A 27,297-nucleotide genomic window follows, 5' to 3' on the forward strand; every position below is an offset into this window, starting at 1 on the left:
AGAATTTTGTTCTAGACTATGATAGGAGCTAGGATACCAACTTGATTTTCTTCCAGATGGAGAACTAGTTGGGCCAACATCTTTGATTAAATAAATCAAGCTCTTCACTCTGAGTAGAATCCATTCTGGATTCTCTACTTTGTGTCACTTTCTCTTTGTCATCATACTTATATCAGGTTGGTTTTATTACAGTGGCTTTGGCGTGTTTTCTGAAATCTGATATGGAAAAGACCACCTTACTATGTTTTCCTACTTTTTTAGCAACCTCAGATATAACCATTCTCCCAAATTAACTTTAAGATCACATTATTCAATTTAGAACCAAGCAAACATATAAAGATAACACTGCTGGGTTTCTAACTGAAATTGTATTATATTTATGATAATTTGGGGGAACTAACATTTTTAGAATAATCATGTCTTCTCTTCCAAGAATATAGTGTGACTTTTCATTTGTTCAAGTAACACTTCTTTTCTTATATTTTATATATTTTTTTCTATTGGCATGTTATGAATTTTATAATGAGCGTTAATGACATATTTAGGTTTTACCTAGGTGTTGCTAAAATGGGGAAAAGTTATTGATTTTATACACTTAATTGGTATTCAAACACTTCAACAAATTCTCTATTCTGGTAGATTTTCAGAGAAAATAGTCATATCATAGGTAAAAAAAAGTTCTCTCTTTTTTTCATTGCTTATTCTGATTATAAAAATAACAATATAGCCTATAACAATGGAAATGCTGCTATAAGACAATAAACAATCAAGCTCAAATAGGAGGAAGATAACTTTTTATCTGGGATGAGGAGGATATGGGGAAGGTAAACAGTGGGTACCCATATCCCCACTATTCTCTTGGACCAATTTACCCAATGAAACAGGAACCAAATATCTGAGAAATTTCTGGATAATTACCAATATCCTGGAAAGTCCAGCCCACAGATATTTAAGTGGAAACACTTAAGTTCTATCAAGCAGCATCAAACTACAACTGGGAAATCATTTATTTAGAAAGCACAGCTTAACCTCCAAACTCCCAGTCAGTATACAACTGATCTCATGGATTAACACACAGAAAGCCAACGCCACAGTGTACAAAATACAATATAGAACTCTGCACAGTTGAATTTTCAGGACATCATTTGTTGCACTAGTATTACTGTTTTTGTCTTGCAGTGTTTTGTCTTGTTTTGTTTTTAACTGGCCTTATGGCATTCCTTGAGGTATTCTAGAGCCTTTAAGAAAATTATTGACTAATAATAGCAGGAAGGAGACATCTCTGTGCAGTTCTTACTTTTAATAGAAATTATTTTTTGCTTTATTATTCATACTAATATTTGCTGTTGGTTTTTGACAGCTGATCTTTGTCATTTTTAGGTCCCTTCCTTTTGATTAAGTCAGGAAGGCCTTTGGCTGAAAGTAGCAGAAAACCTGATTATAGATTGCATCAGCAATATGGAGGCAAACAGGGTTTGGTGTTCATTTAGCGGTTCAGCAAAGCTGAGATAGAATATGTGTAAGTAGGTGGCCCATGTCTACTGTGTAGAAAAGATAGGATCAAGTGCTCAAAAGAATTGTGAATTCAGTGAAGAGGAACAAGGAGACAAGAAAAAGAGAGAGCCAGGGTATGGGGTGGGCTAGAGAGAAGAAACAGAGAAAATCCTCTCCTGAGGAGGAAAAAATGTCCCACAGCATTTCCTGAGAGACAACATGGACAACCACATGGATGACACCATCTTGATTTAAAAGCTTTAGATCTCCCTGAACTTGCAAACCTTTGTAGAGGACTCCAAAAAAAATCACATAATCCCATGTGACTAGATAATTGTGCCCTTCTGTATATTGGTCCACTCTGGGACACTTGAGTACAACATCTCACATTATAGGAACAAACGAGCAGAACCAGTGGGCACCGCCACTCCGAGATCTAGAAAGAACAATTCTCTAAGGTATGACAGCACCCTATCCTATAGGCTTGGAGCTGAAAGTGAGGGTGGATAGTGTCCTCTGATGTGGTTTCTTCTTAATGAGATGTAGAAAGCCTACCCCTGGGACTTCAGAATAAAGTCTTGGCTTTCTCGGGAGCCCAGCACTGAGGGTGTATAGGCTTAGCATCAAATACTTCATGCAAAAATAACAAGCTTGGCTCCTGGGGCTTCCTTGAGTATTTCAGAAACAACTCAAAGCAAAGCTCCAGGCATATATGCTACCATCAAAAGGGGACGTGGATTAGTTAAACTGGGAGGTAAATTATTTCTGGCTGCTGTATAGCTTCAAGTTTCCCATTATTTGATTAATAAGATGAAGTCTGGGTTATTTAGAACTCTTTTTTAGCCTCTCATGGAAGAGTAAACCAATTTTAGCCAAAATATCTAGAAAGTAAAATCAAGATTGAGGAGTCTCAAAGTGAAATCTTGGACTGAAATAAAATATTCTGTATGATTTGTCTTATGAAAAATCAGCTTCCTAGTGGCAACCTAAATGAGCTCCGATTTAATGGTGCCATGAAAATGTTTCCTGCTATACTAGGAGACACGATCTCATAATTCCTTTGTGAACTATGAAGGAAATCTATCATTGAGGCCTTGTGGGCAGGAACACAGATTTAGGGGGTCAAAGCACCAAGCATTTCCATCCATGACCTCACCACATGAACCCCTAATTAATTATGGGTATCCTAATGTGAAAAATACTTTCATAACTGAAGGGTGACCTACTCCCATTCAAAAGCAGACCACAAATCAGTCACAACTCCCCAAACACCATGAAGGAGCTGCTCAATTTGTATCTGTGTTGAACTTCAAGTATTGCATAATTTATATCTAAAATCCACTCTCATACATCTGTTAAAAGACCCACTCTGACCTTCGCTCCCAATCCCAACTGCATTAAAAGGGACAATAAATCACTGGAACACAGCACCCAATCACAGCCCGGCTCTCTCAAAGCAGGCAGGTTTCTCACCTTGATGAGTTCATCATCCCCTAGAACAGGTTATAAAAACTGTTCGCATGCTGAGGTAATAATTCAAAGACTCTTTGTTTTACCTGTGGCTCACTACCCAGCCAGGTGAACCAAGCATGCACATCGACAAATGGAGCTACTAGGTTCCACTGGGCCTTCCATTTACCTCTACCTCAAGAAGACCAAACCTCAGATCTGGGCCCGCACCCAGCCATGGATGTGTCCTCAATTTAACAGAGCTCTGCTTTAGGCTCAACACACCTTATATCCAAGGATAACACAAAATAGAAGGATGTGATATTTACATCTAAAGATGCCCTTGACGCTGAATCCAAAGTGAAGATATATTTTTACAGGAAGCACACCTTGTTCTTTCCTTACAGCAAAGCTTTGGTTTCAAAGCACAAATATTTCTTGATCCCTAAACAACAATATTCTGTTTTCTCTGCTTTGCCAGGGAAGGAAATCTCTGAAAACGTCTCTCAATTTCTGGAGGCAGTTATATCAGTTGTGCTGTTAATGTAGATGGTAGGAGGCCTACTTCCAACTGAGTACTACAGAGAACCAGAAGCCCTACAGTTTCCAGGTAGATTTTTCCAAAGAGATCCAGGAAGAACTGTGGGGAAGTCTCACTACCAACTGCCACCCAGCAGTGGGGCAGCTCAGGACTTTCCTTGGCAACCATGGTGTCATCTAGAAGGGGCTTGGCCCGTCCAGGGTGGTGGCAGAGAGCTGGTAGGCTGGGACAATGGCCAAGCTTGGCCCTCTATGAATATGTCTACAGAGAGCTAGTGTTCTTGAAGTTGACGTCTGTCTGTCCTATTCACAGGGTTCTGGGTCACTGACATCCACAGTAGGGTATTTGACTGAGGCCTTGTCCCCACAATCTACAAGGAACACATGTTGTTGGCTCCCTGCTGAGCATCCCCCCACACACTTAGGAGTATTTCAAATGTAAGCTGGTTGCCTGCTAGAAACAAGGTAAAGGAGTTTAGAGCATACTTCTTTACCTTCTAGTTTTATTAAGAGATTTGAATTTTCCTAGGCAGGATATAACACAACAAGAAGAAAAATCTTCCAAATGGGCCACTGTCTACAGTACAATGAGATCTGCCATACAACAACAAATATAGGCCCTCATGAGAGACCCTCACATGGTGTTTAATTTCTTTTTCTTTCCCTTTTTCTTTTTTCCCTTGTTTTTAGCTATTCTTCAGCAATGACTTCTTTCTTGTGACGCCCTCAAATGTGGCTCAGGGCTCTGTACAGTACAGCCAAGTTAGCCATGTGCTGGTTCATCTGTTCTTCTGTTCTTCCTGTATTTCCCAGAGACCTTTCCCTGCCCTCTGTTCCCCTGGGATACAGTTTGTATGGCTAGAATGTGTACAGAGATACATAACAGAGCTGTCGTACCTGCAGGATGTTCTTCCAGTCTTCAGGCAGAGACAATACCAGGGAAGCATACCTCCAGGAGAAGAAATGCCAATTGTACATGAAGAAGCAGGATTTTCAAAATATTTTTCATTGCTGTCCTTTACAGGGGGGGGGAAAAAAACTCTCTGAGTTTCAACTGTCAGGCCAGTTACTCTTAGAACGAGAAGGTAGAAATCCAAATGAGAGGAAGAATCGAGGACAGCTACATACCATTAACTAGGATGGGATGGCTAGAACCTGGTAATGAGTGAAGACCCTGGTGGGGGTTGAAACAAAGCTCTGGGGTGCCTGGATTCTAAAAGGGGATCAAGGTGGTGTCCGGCTTTATAAAGGACAGCTGCCCTTGGCTGTCTTGGCAACACAGATAGAACTGTGTTCTATACAACTGTACTATCTGGAAAGATGTTAAATGGATTCTCTGTGAGTCCGTCTGCAGTCACGTGGAACAACGGGAGGTAAAGAGAAACCACCAGCATGGGTTTGTGAAAAGTATATGAGCAGCCTGCCTTTACGTGGCTCCATGGTAGAGTGACAGGCAGATGCCAGAAAGCAGATGTTATTTCCAGAAACTTCAGTTAGGCTCAGGGAGCTCTTATTGCCACCAGCAACCTAAGCAACTGGTCTTTGAATAGGTGATCTTGGGAGCTGGAGAGGACAGAAATCCCAGCTTTGGGGATGAGGAGGGGACACGAGGCAGGGGACTCCCCACCAGGTGCAAGAGAGGCCCATTCACCTCCATCCCTGCTTCAGGGGTAGGTGAACAGCAGCAGGATTTCTCTGGGCCCCTGTAAGCTACTCTCTTTGGTATCGTCTGGATGGTCCCCCTTGATCCTAAGGGACTCACTGCTTTCTCCTTTCCAGGGTTTCGAACTACTGTGTCAAAGCCCATGTTGAGAAGTAGCAACAAGACTTAACCTGCTGGGGCGCCTGGGTAGCTCAGTGGGTTAAGCCTCTGCCTTCAGCTCAGGTCATGGTCTCAGGGTCCTGGGATCGAGTCCCGCGTCAGGCTCTCTGCTCAGCAGGGAGCCTACTTCCCTTCCTCTCTCTCTCTGCCTGCCTCTCTGCCTACTTGTGATTTCTCCGTCAAATAAATAAATGAAATCTTGAAGAAAAAAAAAAGACTCAGTCTGCTTATTTAACTCTTTTCAAACACACGGGAACATGTCTTCATTAGGTGCTGGTGACACTTCTGGTGGCTTTTGTGGATCCTGGCAAAGGAGTCAACTTTCCTGACACGCACTTTTCTGAACCTGAACCTAAATTAAATATTTACTATTTAATAAATATTAACCATTGCTAAAGTGGCCATTTGTCCTCATTTGCCCAGACAGCCCCAGTTCATGTCTGTTGTGCTGGCAAAATTATTCATCTCTCCCTTCTCACTGACAGGGGGTCCCAGCATGGATGACCCATCATGTGCTTGCCCCAGCCAGAGGGTGACATGGGCAGTGCCTCTCCTCTCTTGTCCTCTCCTCTTCTCTCTCCTCATCATCACCTCTTTCTCTCTAGCTCAGTACTTTTTAGTCATCCCAGACATCATGAATAATTTATTATGGATATCCCATTTACTTCCCAAAAGGATTAAAACAGAATACAATGCATTCACTTGGCAAATATTTCGTGGAAGCCTGAAGTCCCACGAACACTACGTGAAGGGGTAGATATGCACAAAGTTGTTCAGATAAAAGTTAAAAGTGAGGGCAAACGGGGCACCTGGGTGGCTCAGTGGGTTAAGCCGCTGCCTTCGGCTCAGGTCATGATCTCAGGGTCCTGGGATCGAGTCCAGCATCGGGCTCTCTGCTCAGCAGGGAGCCTGCTTCCCTCTCTCTCTCTCTCTGCCTGCCTCTCCGTCTACTTGTGAGCTCTCTCTGTCAAATAAATGAATAAAATCTTAAAAAAAAAAAAAGTGAGGGCAATGAAAAACATACAGAGGAGGTTACTGCGTTAGAGACTAAGGGGGAAACAGTACTTGTAATTCCTTCTGTATTTGACTTTGAGCTTCCCAGCAGTAAAACCAAAAAGTAAATTACAATATATAACATCAATCACATCGCCTAAGGAAGTACGACTTTGACCAAAAAAAAAAAAAAAAAAAAAAAAAAGATGCTTTTTCTTCTGACACTAATTCTTATAGAATTTAATCATTCATTCAGTAAATAGCTATTGAGTACTTACTTTGTTCTAGGTGGTGAGATACAGAAGTGAATAAAACAGAGCAGAGAGACAAAAATCTCTGCCCTCAAGGAACTTCCATTCCCAAGAGCAAAACAGACAATAAATAAAATATACAGTGTATCAGACAGTAATAAGTGCTATATAGAGAAATGAATCCAGAACAGAGAATAAAGAGAGGTCAGGGAGGGGCCTGCAGTTCTAAGAGGAAACACTCACCCATCTTCCCTGCAGAAGGTAACATCCGAGGAAAGATGAAACCTTAGGGGAAGAGGGAGGGATCGTGCAGCTCTCTGGGGAGGAGCCCTCCAGACAGAAGCCTCGATACAGGAGCACGTGAGGTGAATCAGGAACAGATTTTGAGAATATCAAGTCAGAGACAGGAAGGTGGGAGGGGGACCGGAAGTGGAGATCTTGGGTTTTTCCTCCCAATAAGACAGAAAGTCATGGGATGATGTTGAGCAGAGAAGGGTCATGACCTGACATATTTTAAAGGATCATTCTGGATGCTATGTCAAGTATAGATGTAGAGGAACAATATGCAGAAGTACAGAGGCCAGCGAAAGAGTCTGTGGGATTTTCTAGACAAGAGAGGGCAGTGAGAAGTGACCAGAATCTGTGTGTGTTTTAAAGGTAAAGGCAACAGAATTTGATAACTGGTTACATGTGAGGTGAGTGAGAGAAAGAGAAAGGCCAAGAAGGTTCCAAGATGCTCATCCAAGCAGTGGAGTTGCTGTTTACTGAGATGACTGAGGGTAGAGCAGATGGTAGAGGAAGACTGGAGTTTGATTTGGGCTCTGTTAAATAAGATACACCTACTGGACACCGAGGTAGAAATGTCAAGTCAGGCAGGTGGTCAGATATGAGTCTGGGATCCTCATAAATCCTCACATAAAGGATATGGAATGGTAAAATGAACAAGGTATTTAACAATTAGTTTTTGCTGAAATTCAGAAACACTTGTCTTATGACCATTTTCTTTCAGTCTGAGATAAAAATCAAGGTCATATTCTTCAATCATAGCTAAGTGAAAGTATTTCTGGAAACAGCCAAATTAGTATAGTAAATGTCCTAAAACATGTTGCCTTTGGGAATCTTAGAACAAGGATACAGCTTTACTGAAGCTGTCGGAATAGAAAGTTTACATGGATGCTATATGTTTTCTCTCAACTGTTTCAGATTTGCCTTTGGAAAGAGCGAGCTCTTTGATTTTACTTATTCTCTGGGGTAGATGGTTAAGTGGTAGGGTTGACGTTTTGCTATGAAAAGCAAAAAAGGAGTCTGGTAAATTCCTACCAGATCAAAGCCTGTCTCATTCTTACTTGTAGGCAGGTCATCGGAATATCTGAAAGACCTACTCAAAATTTTCTTTTAAAGGAGTTGTATATTTACTCAAATGGGCAGACAAATCCCAAGCTGAGACCTCAGAATGAGAAGCTGGTGCTTTGCAACAATTTGGTATTGTCCAAGTTAAGATGTACTGTTTTTCTTGGCAAAAGGATGGATCTCAGACTGTAGCTTACACAGGCAGGTATCAGTTAATCCTTTCCCCAGCCAAATTATAAAAGTGTCTATAATTCCCCCAAGCCACAGTAGTCTGGAGGAAAAAAAAGTTGTGCAACTGTCAGAAATGTAACAGAACTTTCAAAAGCACGTATCAGCAACATAAATGGGAAACCTATATCACAGTTGGGTTTTACCTCTTAAAGTATAAAAATCACAGCCTTTTTAAATTCCTTGAAACCAGAGATTCAGTCCGTATTCCCAATAACTCCTAGAACAAAACCAGCACACAGTAGGCATTCATAAGATACTGACAAAGTAATGAATCAGTCAACATCAAAAAATTAAAACAAGCCTATGAGCGCCATCTTGTGGAAGGCCTTACCATGACACCAAGATTATAGTCTGGGCAGGACACTGAAATTTCCCTGTGACAGAACCTGAGGGGCTGTGGACTATTGGGAGTAGTGGGCTAGGAAAATGCCTTGAAGCTGTGTTTGAAAACCAAGTATGCTCTTTACTTAGATTCAGGTGAGCTAGGTAAACATTACAGGGGTCTACAAAAGTTCTCCCGAGCCAGCCTTTGACACTGGTCCTGAGAAAACTGAGAAGTGTAGCTCACCGAAGTAGTCTTTGACGGGTCTTCCCTCACTAAAAACTGTTGTATAACCTAGGCTCAAATTCTTCCTCTGTGCTTCAAGAGATCCTTGGGAACAGAAGATCCAAAGAACTCTTTGGACACCTAGTAACATCCTCTGTCTTCCTGTTTCTCCTACACTTTTCCCCAACTCCCTGAGGTTCCTGCTGTCACCCCATAATACTGGTATGGACTTGACCTCTCCTCTGCTTTTCTCCAACTTTCTCCACCACGGAAGAGGAGAGGCATAAATAATTAGCTGGTCACCTTTCACAGGTTTATCTCCTATGCGACCACCAAACAGAGGTTGTACCACCAAGAACCACCAAGCCCTCACACTGGAATCCCCTTTTCTGTCATTCCCACCTCCTTCCCAAAAGCCTGACACAGGCCCCTGTGAAAACACAGGAAGAAACCCCCAACACAGCTGGTATGCACGGGGTGCTCATGATTCTTCGGGGTTGGGGATACACGATATGATGAACCCTCTTCGAAAAAAGAAATTAAAATTATAAATGTAGGCGCAAATGTGATTATTTGTTTAGAATGGGAAAAGAAGTCACAGAAAAAAACTAACATTTCAAAGATCCAGGACCTTTTCTTCCAAACTGTCTGTGACAACTGACCAGGCCTCCTTGCCCCACTGGGCCACTCTGCAACTCCCCACAAATCCACTCAGAGTGGCCAGAACATGTGAACGTCACTGGCTTCCTCTTACAGACTCTGTCCTCTTCAGATAGTGACCAACCTCCCCAGACCAGACCTCCCAAAAGTACCCCAGAGAGAGCAGAGGAGCTGCTGTCCTCAAGGCTTCTTGGAGGTCTTTGGCCTGGGGACCAGCCCAGATGAATCTACTCAGGGTGTCTCCTGGGAATACACCCACCTGCCCTCCCCTCCAACCCACCCTGCAGCCCACAGGCAGACCTGAGTTCAAAGCTGTTAGCTCGGAGAGCCACAGACCACCCTCCCACTCCCCGGTCCCCTCCCTCCTTCCATCTAAACAGCAGCCCACCAAGCCCAGCCCTGGGCCCTAGGATTCAGGAAAGTTAACCATGCAGCACGGATTTTGTAATTAGGAAAACAAAGCTATAAAAGTTACGTACCATTAAACAAATAACACAACAAAAGAAAACTGCACCCAGTGCTTGCCGGCCCTCTCCTGCCCAGGAGCCCAGGGTGGATTGGCAATAGAGCAGCCGCCAGCCTCCCGCAAACGTTAGTGGGCTGCATGTTCCATTAGGGGGACACCTGACGCAGTGGGCCTTGGAGCAAATAACGAGCACAACTTTCTGGCCAGCCACTGCCCCGTGGCCCCGGGCACCTCCCCAGGGGCAGAGAGGCTGGAGGAGAGAAGCCAAGAGGCTGGAAACCAACCCGCCACCACCCCCTCCGCGCTCCCCCACCCCACGCCGGGAGGCGTGGGGGCACCGTTCCCATGGTAACCAGGAGCTAAAACAAACGCGAACAGCCCCGGGACTTTGTGGGGATCTGCGCGGCTGTCCGGCTTGGGTAAGGCTTCGCACCTTAGCCAACGGGTGTGTAGGAGCCGGGACTCCCTCCTCCAACCCCAGCCCCGCCGGTGGGGACTGGGAGGGGTGTGGAGTGGGGAGGGGGTCCGAAAAACAAAGCATCCACAGACAACCTTCTTTGTGTCTCTACCCTTTTTCTGCCCTTCCCTCCGTTGGCCTTTCTGTCCCTGCTCCGCTTTTCCTCCCTCTGTAAAGGGCGGTGTTGGCTCCTGATATTACTACAAACAGAGGAGGACTGGGCCCCTGCCACTCCAAGGAGCCTTCTGGCTCTGCGTTTAAGGAAAAACTATGGCTGTAGATGGTATGACTTCTTCCTTTCGGCCAGCATAGCCCGGGCAGCTAAGCAGAAAAAGAATTCCCGAGATGGAAAAATCCAGCCTTGCCCACAAACCTGTTCCTGTTGCCCAAAGCAAACCATTCATTTGGTTTCCCTGCGTCCCCTTCCGCCACCTCTAAAATGGGAGAGAAACAGTGGTCCTAACCTTGCAGGGAGATGGTGAGGCATGGCCCCCAACTGGTGTCCCACAGGTGTTCTCAGTCCAGTGCCTGCTCGAGGCCACCCTCCTTGCAAGTTCAAACCTGAATATATTTGAAATTCTATTTATAAAAAGGGCCTTAGGAAATGATGTTTTAATGAGTACATTGGGGTGTCTATACTGCTAAAAATTGCGCTGATTGGTCGAAGGGAGGTCAAAAGACTTGTTTGACTTCTGTGCCTGACCCGTGGCATGTTCAATTGTGATCCAGATCAGCCTGGGCCCCCCCAAGAGGAAAGGCAGTTGCCTTCAGCCAAGAATCCTGCCAGTTAGAGAGGTTAGAAACCGCCACGGCAACAAAAGGGCTTGCATTTGCCTGGTTCCTTCACAGAAACAAGGCTTCTCTGCTGGCCGCAGCCAGAGTTCCCGAGCCTCTGGGGGCAGCACCCCAGTCATACCCAAGCTCCCATGACCCACTCCATTCTCTCCCACAGCGACGGTTTTGCTGTCTGAGCACGGCCACCCCCGCCCCCAAGTCCAGCTCCAGGTTGCAAACCAGAAACTGCATGTGCCCCCAGGCTCCTGTGTGCTTTTTCTTCCTAGGGAGCATCTATCCCAACCATGGACTTCTGTGGAAATCCTGCCACATGCCAGGAGTTGTGCGAGGCTGCCAACCCCGTGGCTGAGGCAGACCTGCACACAAACGCCAACAGTGCGGGAAGGAAAGGGCATGAGAGAACTTGGGGTGGGAGGGGTTGAAGGGGGGGTGGAGGGGGTTACAGTCCTGACAGAGGAGCTTGCTCGTCTTCACAGAGGAGGTGACTTAAGGAGTTGGGTTTTGGAGGATGAACAGACTTCAACGTGCTTTAGGAAATTCAAAAGCCAGCTAGAATCCCCAAAAAGAAATCCCGCTCTGGAAGAGTTGGCGTCAATGTGTACCGCGTCCTCCAGAAAAGAAAGTGAGACTATGAATATACTGAAGTACAAAACCAAGGAGACAGAAGCCCCGCCCAGGAGGGCGCCCCCCTGCCCAGGAGGGCGCCCCCCCGCCCAGGAGGGCGCCGCCCCGCCCAGGAGGGCACCGCCCCGCCCAGGAGGACGCCCCGCCCAGGAGGACGCCCCGCCCAGGAGGACGCCCCGCCCAGGAGGACAGGTTACTAGACTGATCGCTCAGTCCCAGCTCCCGAGATATTGGCCGCTCCCACTGGGACTAGGGACACTCCGTGACCAGCCAAACCCCTGGCCTTCTCCAGAGTTGATTCTTCATGTTCAGTAATAAAACACTGTTAACAGGACTGCCTGCTAGGAACATGGAGGATTGACAGGAAATGCACGAGCCTTCAGGGAGTGCTAGGAATAAGCCGGACTGTTCTAAAATCAAATCTCTCTTCATTATCTTCTTGAAAGGAACACATACAACTGTCTACCAAAGCCCGAGGCTTCTCCTGCCCCTTAAGACGAGTGAAGCCCTGCTCTCCCTTCTCTGCTCTGCTGGACTGAAATACACAATTAGGCAAGGCCTTGGCAGCCATGAGTCCTCATCTAGCACTTGCTGGCCCTCTCCTGGGATCTTAAGGGTTTACCTGGCCTCTTCACTTCAGGTTGTGTGGCTTAGAATCTCCTAGTGGACAAACAACCTACCTCTGTTCTTCCCGTCCCACCAAAACCAGGGCGTGCTGGCCTAATAACAAAGAGTTTGTTTCCTTTTGGTACTTCATCCCTCCCAACTCCAAAGATCCTTCCCCTTCTTGACTGATGCCTTTACCTTTTTAGAACAAAGGGATGCTTAAGCAGCACACCCCAGGTCCTGAACTTCCTTCTCGGCTCCAAATCCACTGAAACCCCCGAGTCCTGTTTTCAGGCGTGACTGTGATAAACTTCAGCTCTATGTCTGTCCCCAGCTTCGAGCCATGCAAATTTTAGAGCTCAGGTCTGTGCGTGCGCCTACAGCCTTGCACTCTGCCCAGAGAGCTACACCAAACCGTGTTCACAGACACCGTCTCGGGTAATTAACACTACGGGCACTCTTCACCCAGGCCATAATTTTCTGAACTGACAATAGGTGGAGCTCCTCAGTCCTAATCAAACCCATCTGGGCCACCAACCATCTACAGTTGCAGGAATTCCAGGAGGCACTCAGGAGAGATTCAGCACCTAACAATGGCCAGAACCCACTAATTCATGGGACCTCATCGCCTCTTGGCTGCTGAGGTTTCTCTCCTTAGAAAGGGCTCAGTCTCAGAGGTATCCCTCTTCAAACAGGCCATGAGGCCAACATGGGATAATAGGTCTGCCAAGGGCACCTGTTCTCTGTCCTATAAAATTCCTAACACCTGGGAGCTTGCAGGCTCCCAGCACCATCCTGGACTCTGAACTTGATTCCTGAGGATTTCGGTCTTCATAGTTACATTCTAAATGACTGGGTAATTACTCTTGTTAGAACCCCACAAGCAATCATAATAAAAAGTCCCTTCGGTCTCAGTCTTAACAGCTTTTCCAGTGACTAACGGCATTTTCAGGTCACAAATGACCCTCTTCCTCTTTCATATTGTGTCTCCCTGGTCTCTCATTGAAATCTAGAATGCTCCCTGCTTCTCCAGTCTACCGTGTGAAAACTTAGACCCACTAGCCAAGCCAACTGAACTTAATTTTGTAGAGAGGTCCACCGGGGGAAGGGAGAAGACACCCTGGTTAGGCAGGTAGGAGAGAGAAGGGTCTGTATCGCTGAGCAGTAATGGCATAGCCGCTTCATAAAATAAGCTCCCCTCACCTCCTCCCTCTATAAAGAATCCTCTTTCCATGTCTTTATGGTGGCTAAAGCCTACCCCCTGCCCTCCCAACCCCAGAACATCCTTTGGCTCACTTTGAATTAAGTGGGGACTGCCTGTTTCCCTCGAGGGCCCCATACCCTAGAAGCCAGGCATAGTGCTGGCCTTCTCGCTCCCTATTCTCTCCCCTTACAGACACTCGTCCAGCTGACATGCTCCTCCTCTTTTTTCATTCATGACATAATCATACTCTACTGTACTTTAATTTATTTTTGTTTCCCTGCTTAAGCAAGATCTTGAGGTCTACAAATATGCCTTACGCAATCTTGCAGTCCCAATGCCTGACAGTATCTGGTACGTACAAAGTCGATTGTTTGTGGAAGAAAGAGGAAAAGAAGAAAGGAAAAAGGGATAGGAGGGATCCTTGCAAGCTTATCATTTTCACTGGCACATTTTATGAGGTCTGATTAATATACACTGAATGATAGACTCAGATTCACAAATATTTGAGCAGCCTAGAAGGGTGAGGCAGGGGCCAGCAAGATGAAGTTTAATACTGACCCACATGAATACTGGTTATCAGTTTCAAAAATAAGTTTAGCAAAACAAAACAAACAACAACAAAACCCCCCAAAAACAAAAGGTACAGTACATAAGAGCTACCTTTGAATATTTGTAGCTCTCTGTAGAGCAAATCTGTTGTGAGTAACTCCAGAGAACAGACCCGGGAAGGCTGGTTGAAAGCCCAAGGGAGGAAGATTTAACAGAAGTCTGTGTAATGCGTTAAATGCTAAATACACCATCTCACACATAGAAATGGTGGCTGTGATCTTTCTTATCATTATTACTGGCATCATCGCCATTATTTATTATTTATAAGAACTGTCCAACTCTGGGAAGAACTGAGCTCCCATCCCTGGAAATCCAAGGTTATCACTGGGTAACCACCTGTCTGGGATGTTTGTCAACCTGATTCCTAACCCCTGGTCTCCTCTTTTTTCCATAATCCTGTGATTTGAAGAACAATGCTCTGTCCCGGGTAGCGAAAGCCTCAGATACAATTCCTGGCTGAGCCAACTATCTTTTTTATAAAGAAACACATTTCTTGCAGTGTGCCTCCTTCAAGCAACCCCTCTGAAGCATCGCTTTGATGTTGAAAATGAAAATTGCTTTGTGTGAAAACTCCTTTAATCTTATATAGATACAAATGCTTTGTGCCTTGGGGGATATGCCAAACTGCTCTTAGTATTTCAGAATTAATCTCATTAAAGAAATCTCGGTTTAATCCCACTGCTGTTTGCCAGAGATGTTGAATAATTCCACACCTGATCCTGCTGTCTCTGCCTGTACCCCCTTCCTGGATTTGGGGTTGTCTAAGAAAACACATTGGTGGGTGTAGGCCAGATCATGTCATTCCCATGTTTTGTTTAACGCTGTCATTATAGAGGGCGCCTGGGTGGTTTAGTAGGTTAAAGCGTCTGCCTTCGGCTCAGGTCAAGATCCCAGGGTCCTGGGATTGAGTCCTGCATGAGGCTCCCTCTCATCAGGGAACATGCTTCTTCCCTCTCCCTCTGCCTCTCCCCCCTGCATGTGTGCTCTTGCTCACTCACTCTCAAATAATTTTTTTTTTAATGCTGTCGTTGTAGAAATGTTCCCTTATATGTGTCTATCTCATTTTCCTAATTTGAAAAGAGGAAAGAAAAAGAAGGGGTAGGAGGAGCTTGCCTATTACAAAAGATTACAAATGAAATGATGGAGTTGTTCATTAATTATTCAATTCCATATAAATTTATGGTAAACCATCAGTACTGCTAAGAAAAATGGAGTTCATATAGGAAAACAATCAGTTGTCTCTTTCTGGAAAATATAGGAAATTCTTGATTAGATTACCTGGTTTGTAAAATATATACAAAATATATTTTGTATATAAATGTACTTTTACATACAAACATATTAGTAAATGAAATTACTGACTTCCTCCCTCTGGACACAAATTCTGGATCTCTTCCATTAAGAGTCATCAGTGAATGATCCAAAGTTACAACTATGTGAAATAATCACCCACTTACTCACTTTAACAAATATTTATTAACCTCCTCCTATGTGCCAGGCATCATTCTAGGTGGCAGGAGTAGAATGGTGCCTGGGTGACTCCGTCAGTTAAATGTCCAACTCTTGATCATGATCTCAGTGTTGTGAGATCGACCCCCGTGTCAGGCTCCACACTCAGCAGGGAGTCTGCTTGGGGTTCTCTCTCTCTCCCTCTGCCCCTCCCCCATGAGCACTTGCTTACACACATGCAACACATTCTATCCCCCTAAAATAAATGAATAAATCTTTTCCAAAAAAAAAATAATAATAAGCTTACCTCTGAAGAATGGATTATCAGAGAGCAAGAACCAAAGCACAGAAGTAGATGTAGAAGTGGTGGGCTAGACAAGGATGAGCACAGCAGTAGCGGACCGAAGGAAGGATTCAGAACATTTTTTGGAAGACAGTGCCAAGAAGACTTAATGATTGGTTAGTAGATTTGGGAGGATGAAATAAGGAGGAATCAAGGATTACTCCAAATTTCTATATCTGAGCAAGTATATGAATTATATAAGAGGTTCCCAAACTTTCTCAGTTCATGGCATCCTTAGTGGCTCAGTGAATTTTTCATGGCACCCCCCCTACACCCAAAGAAATCTGTACAGTTTTCACTTATTAGTTATATCTAAATAATAAATACTGTGTTGCATCTTTATGTCACAGATTTATGTCACAACTTACTATAGAAACTGAAAGAATAAATTACACTTTAATTTCATTCTTGAATAGCCACAATGACCTTCTAACAGAACATGTGTGCTCATTGGGCATTGCGTGATTTCTCCGATCTTGGAAGCTGATTGCACATGGCCACCCTCATTTTCTACTCCACACTGATTTCTGCATGTTACTTGCTTTTTATCTCAACAACTGCCAAAAACCTAGCTTTGCAAAATATGCCATCATTAAAAGGAAGAGAGCATAATCAAAAATTAGGTTTTCATACACTATCCAACAGATGTCGAGTATTGCTATTTTCTTCAAAAATTTAAAATCTACTACAGCATCCTGTGAGTTCTCTGCAGTGCCCAGGGAGCATCAGTGCTCAGATGGGTCAAACCATTTAGAGATGGTGAGGAGGGGGGAGATGGAAAGGGAGGTTCTGTAAGTGAGGGCTGCTTAGGTTTGATTTCCATGGTGAACATTCAAGGAGAGCTACTGACCAAGGAAGGTTAATGAAATGCACTGTAGCACAAAAGTAAACCATTCCAAATTAGCGTAGGAAAAATAGCCATTTTCTAATATTCTTAGGGATTAAGGTATTCTCTGGCTAATTTTTCGGATAACTAAGAGCTAACCAGAAAACGTTTTTCTTTCAGCTGTTATTATTGAAAAATCTCTTGGCTTGGACTCCGTTCACTCCCTGACATCGTAAGTATGGAGCCATGAGCGTAATTGGTCATAACCCCTGTTGTTCCCAGGTCTTAAAGGCTGCATGGTCATGACTGCAAGTAATTCACACTGTCCTCCCAGTTAGACACCCTGTAATCCCAGAAATAACAATGGAGCTCCACAAAGTGGATTTTATTTTCCTCTAGTAATTTTTAAGCTCCTTGCATTTCCCATCAAGAACACTACATTAGGTAATTCCCAGATGTGACCACCAATAAGAAATATAAATGCAAGAGCCAAATATCCACCAATTTTGAAATCCAAAAAAATTTCTGACAACTGAGAGTCTTCTTGGTAAGTTTGTGGCCAACCCATTTGGCCACAAAACCTGAACTGCTAGAACTCGGTTCAAAGCAAAATCCAACCTACACTGATGTGGAGCCATTTAAAGTTTCTCTTTATCCCACTTACTGTGAAAATGTACATGTTTGGCTAGAGAAATACTAGTAAGATTTACCACAGGGTGCTGCCCCAGGCCCCTCTAGGGTTGACATGTATTCAGGCCACAATCACCATAAGGACAGCCTAAATCAGAAACAAACCTGAATGCCACAACCCAACTTGCCCCAGGGGTTTTAAATAAGAGACAGTCCTTAGATTTGTAGGCCCAGAAGGAACCCAGAGCCCTTCTAGGTCAACCCACTGAGATTACAAATAAGACAAGAAGCCTAGACACAAGGGGGAGGCGCAGGGAACACACTCAAAATCCCACATTCAGCTTGAAGCTCAACCAAGACAGTGACACATCTCCTGTCATCTACTGCCCACGGCCCCGTCAGGCGCCTCCATGGGTGCTCCCATGAGCTGAGAACATAATACCTCAGTACACGGCTAGTGTCCACAGGGCACACCCAAAATACACGTCTACTGAGAGCCTAAATTGAACTACCTGAAAATGAATATATCATCTATTAAAACAGTTCTCAATAATCCCACTTCATTTCATATAATTTTGAAGATCTGAGGGAAGTCAATTCAAAGGCCTTCTATATGACTCTTCAAGATTAGTCCAGCAAACTTGTAACTGGGGATGTTTTCCCATCTAAATGAATTGTCCTTTAGCAAATAGAAACCCTAAATAATATCTTTCGGGTCTTCTAAATAATTGCCATTTGGGCCTCTCTGCTTAAGGGAATCACTAAGATGTTGAGTTGTCAAGACTAGAAAGATGACATATCTTTCTCACCTCTTTGCAGCATGGTTTTGACTTGGAATTGGACAGGGTGGAATCCCAAATATGTGAGTTCTGGTTTTCTAAGTTGAAAAAATAGGATAGTAACATTTTACTTGGTTTTTATGAATCTTTAAGTTTAAAAAAAAAAGTAAAATATCTTATTCTGTTCAGGCACAGAGGAAATTCTCAGTAATGACACAAACCTCATTTCCCCTGACCCCCCTCACCTCATCCTGCATACTTTATCACAGAATTTGATTGTTTAACCTGGGGTGGTAGGAGGGTGCTGAGAACTGAAGCCAGTGCCCCAGGAAGTGCTGCCCTCCCAAGAACACAGTCCCTCAACCCACAAGATAGTGGGTGGGGGGCGAGGGGGGGACCACTCCGCAATGGCACACCTTTGTCCGGATGCTAGTTTGGTCTTTTTTTACTTGTCTGACCTTAACCAACCAAATCATTTGATTTCTCGGAATCTGACTATTGACTGTAAAATGGTGATAATCGTGTTTGTCTCTCAAGAATGCCATAATGAACAAATTCAATCAGGCCCATTTACTGGTATAATTAAAGGATTATACAAATAGTTGGAGCTTAGAGAATGGAAGTAGAACCCCAAATCTAGAAACAGAACATTGTCCTGATTTAGACAAAAGGAGAAGAAAAGGCAGATGTGGCAAATTAAGTCTCAGTGAGTCTGATATTGATGCCGGGCACAATTCTAGAACATTTCCTGTAAGAGTTTGGAAGCACTTGGGAGAGGTGATAGGTAGCACAGATCCCTAAAGAGCAAGTCACATGAAACTGGATTTCTCTGACCATGCCTTAGCGAAGTAGGGAAATCTTGAGGGAGGGCAAGTCCCAGGGAGCCAAAGAAGAGGACCTCCCCCCCAAGAAAGTAGAGAGAAAAGGCGCATCAGAGAGAGAAGAAGGAGGGGGTAAGCCTCAGGGAACACGGCGACGGGGGGGGGGGGGGGGGGGTGGGGGGGGGGTGGGAGGGGGTGGGGGGGGTCTGCTCAGAGAGCCAAGGGGAGGAGCCTCAGGCAGGTGGGTACCCAGGGCGGAGGGGGAGGAGCCTCAAAGACTAGGTCCTGCCAGCTGCCTAGAGAAAGCTGCCTTATTCCTTAAAAAGGCCCGCTGTCTCGCTCTCCTTTTTTTTTTTTTTTTTTTTTTCAGCAAACAATGTAGTAAGATCTTTCTCCCCACTTCAGCTCATTTTTGATGCTCAGGAAAAAAAAACAATTTCTTTCTGTAAACTATTTTTTGGCACTGTGACCCTCTAAAGATTGTAAGCCCTTGTGTTTTCCTTAAACGCAGAGCCCCATTCACCCATCTATAAAGAGGAGATGACTGTGCCTACGTTAGGGGTTGTTATGAAGACTGAGGAGGCCAGAGCAGTGGCTGACGTGGAGATGTTCATTCCCTTCCCCCAACCTCTCCTGACTGATGGATGAAGATGGCAGGACAGATTTAGCTGGTGTCCTTGGGGCTCTCTGGTTTGACATTTGTATCAATGATTTCATGTAGACACACGTACTAGGAAGCTGGGAGAGTTCAGAAATGAATGGCAGTCCAAAAAAAAAAAAAAAAATAGCGAGGAGGAGCTGAAGAAGATGTTAAGTCCTGGTGAGAGAGGAAAGGGACCCATCATCCTATTGGAGTCAGAGCTCTGAATGCACTAACAGAGCCACAGGCTAAGTGTTCTCAGGCATGGCCCATGGTGTCGGGGAGATGGCTACGCTCACACTGGGCCTGGGCTCTGGACTGGGAGGGATGAGGCTTCATACATTCATTCAATGTTTATTATTTCCTACTCCGTGTGGGGCACAGTTCAAGGCACTTGGGCGACAAAAACAAAGATCCCTGTCCTCAGGAAATTCACATTTCAGTGAGAGGAGACAGGCAATGCGCATATTAATGAATCAAGTTCTCAGTATGTTAGAAAGTGATAAATGCTCTGGAAGAAAAAGGAAAAATTAGAGCAAGTAAGGAAAGAGCAGAAGGGCCAGGGTTCCCGGGGAACGGGGCTCAGGGGACGGTAGAGAGAAGACCTCAGGTAGAACAGTGCCTGGCAATGTTTGGGACAACACGGAGACCAGGGTGGCAGGAATGGAAAGAGGGAGAGGGCAGGAGAAGACAGGTGGGAGAGGTGATGGGGGCCAGGCGGGAAGGACCTGCAGGCCTGAAAGGGCTTTGCCTTTCAGTGCAAGATGTGAACAATTGCAGGGTTTTATGCGGAGGCGTGAGGGAGGAGACTGGTTTTACCTGCAGAGAATCAGCCGCTAGCAGAGGGCTAGGGCAGTTGAGGCAAGATGGGGCGCTGATTAGCCCGGGGGTGGAGGGGTGGGAAGTGGGAGACCCTTTGAAGGAGGAGCCAGCCTCACTTCTTGGTGGCCAGGCTGCAGGGTGAGGAGGAGAGAAGGGATGACTCCAGGACTCTGTCAGCAGCTGAGGGGCCCAGGGAGGAGGAGCAGGATTGCAGTTTGGGCCCAGCAAGTCTGGGTGGTCTGGCTGACGTCAAGCAGAGATGTCAAGAAGGAGTGGGAGATCTGAGCCCGGGGCCCTGGAGAAAGGTCTGCCTGCTACCCCCATACACTTCAAAGGCCGTCAAGGGGGAAGAGGAGTGAGAACCCTTCATTGTGGCTCCCCCAGGGATGAAAAGGATGAACGACAGAGTGGAAGTCAGAGTGGGAAAGGCCCCGACGAAGTCCGAGCCCTGCTGAATCACAGCCGTGTGAAAGCTGAACGAGCAGCCTCGGCCAGCCTCGGCCAGGCCGTCTCCTGTTTCTAGATAACAGCTTCCTGAGATCAGGGCTGAGAGTCAGGAAGCGGACTGACGCACAATGCAGGAAGTTATGTCCTGACCAAGAAAGACATCACCATAAAATTCCCATGGGCCAGGCAGTCTTCCAGGAAGGGTTCCAGCCTCCGGAGGGTAAGGGTGCTTCTGGCAATGCTTGCGGCCATCTTTCCTCCAGGGCCCAGCCGCCAAGACCTGGACTGAACGACAGACAGACTCTAATCCCCCACCCTTTAACCAGGCTGCAGTCACTACCAGGGAGTAGGGGAGCAGAAAGCAGTCTCTCTACTCTCTCCCGATACCACGAACTAAATAAGGCACGGACACCACACACACACACACACACACACACACACACACACACACACACACACACTTATATTCAGTGCTGGTTAGGAAATTATATCAGAGGAGAGTTCAGAAACTCACTTGAAGTCACATGTAAGTGGCCAGGCTGGATTTGACCCCAGGAAACCTGGCCCCAGATCCTGACCACCATGCCCCCCTGCTCTTCTAGAAGTTTCTCATTCCTGCTTCAATTCTCCCTTTCCATTTCCACTCAGACCCCTCCTCTGCTGATCCTCTACAGCAGTTCTGTGGGAAACAGTGTTGAGTCTTTGACCAGGAAATGTCTATAAAGTAGACCATTTGACCAGTAGTCTTTGACCAGGCCAGTCTATAAAGCTGCACCCCCTGCTGGAGTACAGAGGGGCTGGCAGGGCTGGACCTGGAAGGGTCCATCCACGGGTGTGCACAGGACCCTGGGGGAGGGGAGGTCTGGCAAGGGAGACCTGGCTGAGGTAGGGAGCTGGACACCAGGACCAAGGCCCCTCTAGGAACCCTGTGCAGGGACCAGAGGGTGCCTGGACCTCCAACTGCCTTCCCTGTCAGAGAAGGCAGAGCCTTCCTTTATTTTGAGAACGCAAAGGGGGAGGATAGTGATGACAAAGAACCGCCATTTGGTGCTAGCAGACCAAGGGTCCATTGAGGTCCTTGGGTGGCTTCCCCAGAAACATCGCAGTACTGATATCCCGAGAGCAGAGGAGGACCAGAAGGAGGTGTGCAGGGAGGAGACCTGTGCTGGTCAAACTGGAAAATCATGTCCAAGTATATCCTTCCATCCTCTCACTGCCCAGAGCCATCACATAGGGCCTCAAGAGCTGTACAAAGCAAATATGCTCATTCTCACAGAGCAGCCCATTTTCCTGCTCCAAGGTCTTTGTTCCCACCCAATGGCAAGTTCCTTTGCTTGCACTTGATTTCCAAAGCATGAAGCCCAGTAGCAAGTCTGTAGGGCTATGGCCCCAGGCAGAGGGACAAAAAACAACTTAGGAGCAACACCACCCTCCCCTCTTAGAAACCATTGGGGAAACCCTACTAATCCCTTTATCTAAAAAACCAGAACCAGAACACAGAGCCTTTCTTTGGGTCACTCACTTGGAAGCCAGAGGTGTGGTAATTTTTCATGAGATAAGCCAGTTATGTCTTCCTCATATATTTCAAACCAAGAATGTTTGGGGATCCTGGCCTCAACCTCTCAGAATGAAAACTGAGATCCCAAAAAAATCACTATAGAGAAATCAGCTGGCCTCTTACTTACAGTGCAGTGTGGAAAGGGTTACAATGATCTAAGTCTCCAAGACTGTGGTCCTACGGTGACCTCTGATATAAAGTTCTACCCCTCTTCATTTAATGAGCGTATGCACATAATCAGTAAATATACTTGGCAAAGCACATAGTCTATTATTAAGACTTTGCTTTGCCCTTTCATTTCTTCACTCAACAAGTATTACCAAGTGCCTATTACGTGCCAGTCATGGTAGGCAGGGCGTTCAGTGCTGACCTGTGTAATGATGGCACCAAAGAGCCAGGAGCAAAGACCCCATCTCTCTCTGGGGCCAGAAAGATAAAGCCAGTGCATGAGTAGGCAAAGTGGGAGAAACATCTGTCCTTTTAGTATATCTTTTGGTTTCCAACTTTTTTTTTTAAGGTGGCAAAGCTACAGTTAAACCTTCATGTAGTCCGAACTCTGTGTTTCGTTTTGTTTTTTTTCAAGATTTTATTTTATTTATTTGACACAGAGCACACAAGTAGGCAGCGAGGCAGGCGAGGGGGGGTGGGGGGGGAGCAGGCTGCCTGCTGAGCAGAGAGCCCAATGCAGGGCTTGATCCCAGGACCCTGAGATCATGGCCTGAGCCGAAGGCAGAGACTTAACCCACTGAGCTACCCAGGTGCCCCAGTTTCCAACTTTTGCTAGAGACAGAGAGCCATGGCTCTACTCTAAACAAAACAACAGGACCTACATGAGGAAGAGGCTGCCTGGGTGTCTGAGCAGATGACAGGTAGTGGTGGGGATGGAAGCAGAAATGGAACATTCAGCCCCTTTGGAGGAAGGCAGCCTTGCCTCAGCAGCACCGTCTCCACATAGGAAAGCCAGTGCCGGGTTGCCCGAGAGTCCTGTCTCCAGGAGAAGTTGGAATTCCTTGTTTTTTTTGTGAATTCTGCCAATTCTAAATACTCACTCTGTTTTGTTTTTTTTTTTAATGACTTAAGCTGAGTAGAATGTCTACCAGCCGGCTTTGATTGACACAGCCATTTTATGAAGTCAGTCTAAAATGTAATGACCTATAATCAGCCGTTATAGAGTGGGTGTTTCCTGTTGTGACCACAGAAATTAAGCCGCAATGTCTCAGAAAGCAGGGTCAAAATGAGTCGTGGTCCGAATCACAAGTCAAAAACCTGGATGTTTGCCTCGAGACAATGGATATCAAGTTGTCTTGATATTTATTTCTGCCCGATGGTTTTTCTTACAAGTTTCTAGCAGAATTAAAGGAAGAATGTCGAGAGTGCAGTTTCTTTTCTGATCTTTGAAATGAGAATGCAGCGGACCGAGCCTTTTTACAAGGCCTGGTGAGAAACCGGGGGTAAAAAAAGGTCCCTAACACTGAATGACAGCATGTTGATGATAAATGCATTCAGGGCCGTTCCAGGGACCAAGGGATTCTGACCTTTTATCTCAAGCAGCTAGAAAATATGAAAGACAAGAGAACCCTAAAGTGTAAGCATGCCTTTGATGGCAGGACTTGTGCTCACCCCTGCTGTCACCGTTCCCGGGGTAGGGCTGGAGAGACCCTGTCTCTGATTGCTCTCATCTTCCCCAGCTCCTTCCTTCTCCCACTGGCTTAGGAAGCCAGGCTCAGGAGCGAGTGGGGGATCAGGAGTAGACAGCTATAGTAACAGGCATGTTCAGATTTTAATCAAAATAAGCCTGGAGGGGCCCCTTTAAAGCAGAGGAGGCTCTCTTAGACAGAACTGTAGGCCCCCACACTTGCCCATAGCTCACCCTTTGCCTCACCGGTGATCTCCTCTCCCTCACATGTAGGATTTACAGTTTGAGGTAGCCTAGCGAAAACACATGCGCAGACCCCAGAGCTGTGAGTGACAGAGGAACAGAGTGACAGAGTGACACTGTTTCTGGTAGATGGCTATAAGAGTCCCCTCCTGGGGAGTTTTTAATCCTCTCACCTTCCCAGCCAGCACCCAGCACAAAATGTTTCATAATGGGTTCTACAGTGCTCCACTCACTGACTCTGCCTTGACTTTTCCTACCCAGTCCTCTCTCTGCCAGGACACTCTACCCTGCCCCAGGCAGCTCAGCTTACTCCCCAGCCTCCCACCTTCTAAAACCCCAAACTACCTCTGAGGCCTTTCCCCTTCACTTTCCCCAATCCCACAGTTTATGCTTTGTGACGCTGCCTGTCACAGGGTGGATGGCCTGGAAATGGACTAAAAACTGCAGAACTTTGACGTGCCATCAGTGGCATATCAGATGTGGATTTGGGACCAAGGCCTGAGAAAGGTGGGGAAGGACTGGCAGAGAGAAGGGTCTTATGGAACAGGATCAGCAGGCCCGCCTGTCAAAGCTGACCTGCTTGAATCTGCTGGACTTTCACTCTCCAAAGCCCCCCACCCCCCGGCCCCACCTTGCTCAGTCACCAGATGCGGGCTGCCCTGAGAAGGGCACAACTTCTGGAAGGTGGCTCTGCAGCCAGGGCAGTTCCTGAAGGAACTGGTGGCTAGAGGCTGTCTATAGACCACAGTCTCCACGGCTGGGCAGCACCCCGTCGGTTCACCACACTGCCCCAGGATAATCCTATCAGAATCTGATAATCCAAGGGTTCTAGCAGCGCTGCAGGTGGACAGATAAGCCCACCGACCCACTGTGAGTGTTTTCACACCTCACACTTCTCATGGTGGGCATCATGTTGCCCACATGACGGCAAGAGAACCTATGATCTCATCCGGCCAGTTCCCTAAAACAGAGCTTCCTGGTCTAATATCTGAAAGAAAAGGCAGGCCAAGATATTGACCCATGAAGTCCTTGGAGCAAAGAGGAAGATTCTGGACCACTGGCCTCCACAATGAGCAGCCTCTTCAACCTATCCCCTTGTGCAGACTAAGTTTCATCCTTTTTAAAACTTTGGGACCCAGTGCTCTAGAGCCAACTCCTTCTGCCCTTCGCTCAGTCACCAATCATAAATTTATTGGACATTTATTAAGCATGAGACATGGTCACTGAGACACTGACAGTCTTGTAGAAAAGAAAGACTGGACGAGTAAACAAAAAAGGTAATCAGGAATACTGTAAGTGCTATAAGAGAAACTCACGGGGTGGGAGAACAGAGGAGGGATGGGCAGGAGATAAAGTCAGAGAGCCTGGGCAGGTGCCAGATCTCACAGGGCCTATGGGGACATGGAATGGTGTTTACAGTGTATTCCAAGTACAGAGGAAAACCACTGGAGGAAGCTGAAGCACAGGAGATCATGGTCTGATTTCTAGTTCCCATGAACACTCTCCACGGAGAATGTTAGGGGCATGGTAGCCACGGTCACAGGAAGGCCAGTCTGGAAAGAGCTGCAGGAATCCCGCTGGCTGATGACACGGCTCACTGTGGGTAGTCAGTAGCGATGGAGAAGAGTAGATTCAAGTGTATTTTTAAACAAGAATCCATCCTTCTGGCCCTCAGAACCTTCACACTCTGTTGGAAAGACACTGTGCAAGCAAACCACGTCATATCGCAAAATAGTCACTTTCCTGAAAATATAGAGAGTGTAGAGGGAGCTTAGGGTGGAGCACAGAAGACTTCCTGGGGAAGCCTAGGCACTCCCAGCTGTATTGAGCTGGGAAGTAAAAATAAGCGTTTGCGGAGGGAACCAACGGTGGGTGGGGCTTCTGGCAAGGTGGGGGTGAGGGTGGTGCCCGCATGGCCTCGAGCATGCGCCTGGCAGACCTCCAGCGACTCAGCCCTTCGCTGACCACGAGCCGAGGCCCAGGTCCCCGTGCCTGTATCACCCACTGGTACCTCTCGCACTGCGCCTGGTACTTTGTGGCCAGAAACCTGTTTGCACGCCAGATTTCAAGCTCCTGCAAGGCATCCTCTGTCTTGCTTACTGTGGTGATAAATCATTCTTGAAGGATCACTTAAAGTCTTCCCTGATGACATTACCACCAGACACACAATCACTCCTTCGTTTCATATTGTGCAGTAATTGCAAAGGTGTTGTCGTAGGGTGTGATCTCTCCTACCAGCTCCTTGAGGGTAAAACCCTGTTCCTCCTTGTATGTGCCTTCTCATGGGCCACCATGTGCTGGTCTGCACACTCAAAGGGCCCTCCAACCACTACTGACTGAAATGAGTGAACAAAAATGGATTTAAAGCAATGTGCAGTGGGAATTACCGACTAATGGGATGCTATTCCTTTCTTGGTTCCCAGGACAGTAAAGTGACTGCCTGCTGCTGTTTGCTGAAGGGTCTCTTTTGCTTAATGCTGCCCCAATGTCTGCTGGAAGTAATCAGTCCTCGGGAGGAACGTCCCCTCTTTCCCTTCCCACAACCTCCCAGTACTCCACACAGACCTTATGTTCCGAGGAAGGAGGTAACAAGGAGGATGAGAATTCAGAGAGAGAATATCTATCTCCCGAAGACAGTGAGTATCTGGAAGAGGAAATCTATTCCGAGGAAGAGGAGTACCTAGAGGAGGAAAGGTTTCTGAAAGAGAACCCCTATCTGTATGAGATTCCGGGGTTTCTGAAGGAGAGAAAGCATCTGCGGAAGAAAAAGCATCTGGAAGAAACAGAGGATCTGTTGGAAGAGTATCTGGAAGACGGTGAGTGTCTGGACGAGGGAGGGTACCTGAAAGGAAAAGAGGATGTGTATGGAGGAAAGTGTCAGGGAGGGGACTTGGGGAGGTGAGGGCCCTAAAAGACAGCAACTCTAGTTCACCGCAGCGCCCAGGAACAAAGATCTAACTTGGAATAAAGCCGCAGCTCAGTCTGCCAAACCCCCCGCAGTGTGT

General features: G+C 46.2%; 1 protein-coding gene across 1 annotated transcript in view; it reads left to right on the top strand.

Moving 5' to 3' along the window:
• The first annotated feature begins 10,178 nt into the window (after positions 1-10,178).
• ERICH6B (glutamate rich 6B) overlaps positions 10,179-27,297 on the top strand; it is a 63,489-nt gene continuing 46,370 nt past the window's right edge. The window contains exons 1-3 of the mRNA XM_047723516.1: positions 10,179-10,222; positions 16,897-16,948; positions 26,716-27,108. Coding sequence (XP_047579472.1) covers positions 26,778-27,108 — 331 coding nt within the window. The 5' untranslated portion in view covers positions 10,179-10,222; positions 16,897-16,948; positions 26,716-26,777. The remainder of the gene's footprint in view (positions 10,223-16,896; positions 16,949-26,715; positions 27,109-27,297) is intronic.

The sequence above is a fragment of the Lutra lutra genome, chromosome 3 (assembly GCF_902655055.1).
Source record: "Lutra lutra chromosome 3, mLutLut1.2, whole genome shotgun sequence".
Classification (NCBI taxonomy): Eukaryota; Metazoa; Chordata; class Mammalia; order Carnivora; family Mustelidae; genus Lutra; species Lutra lutra.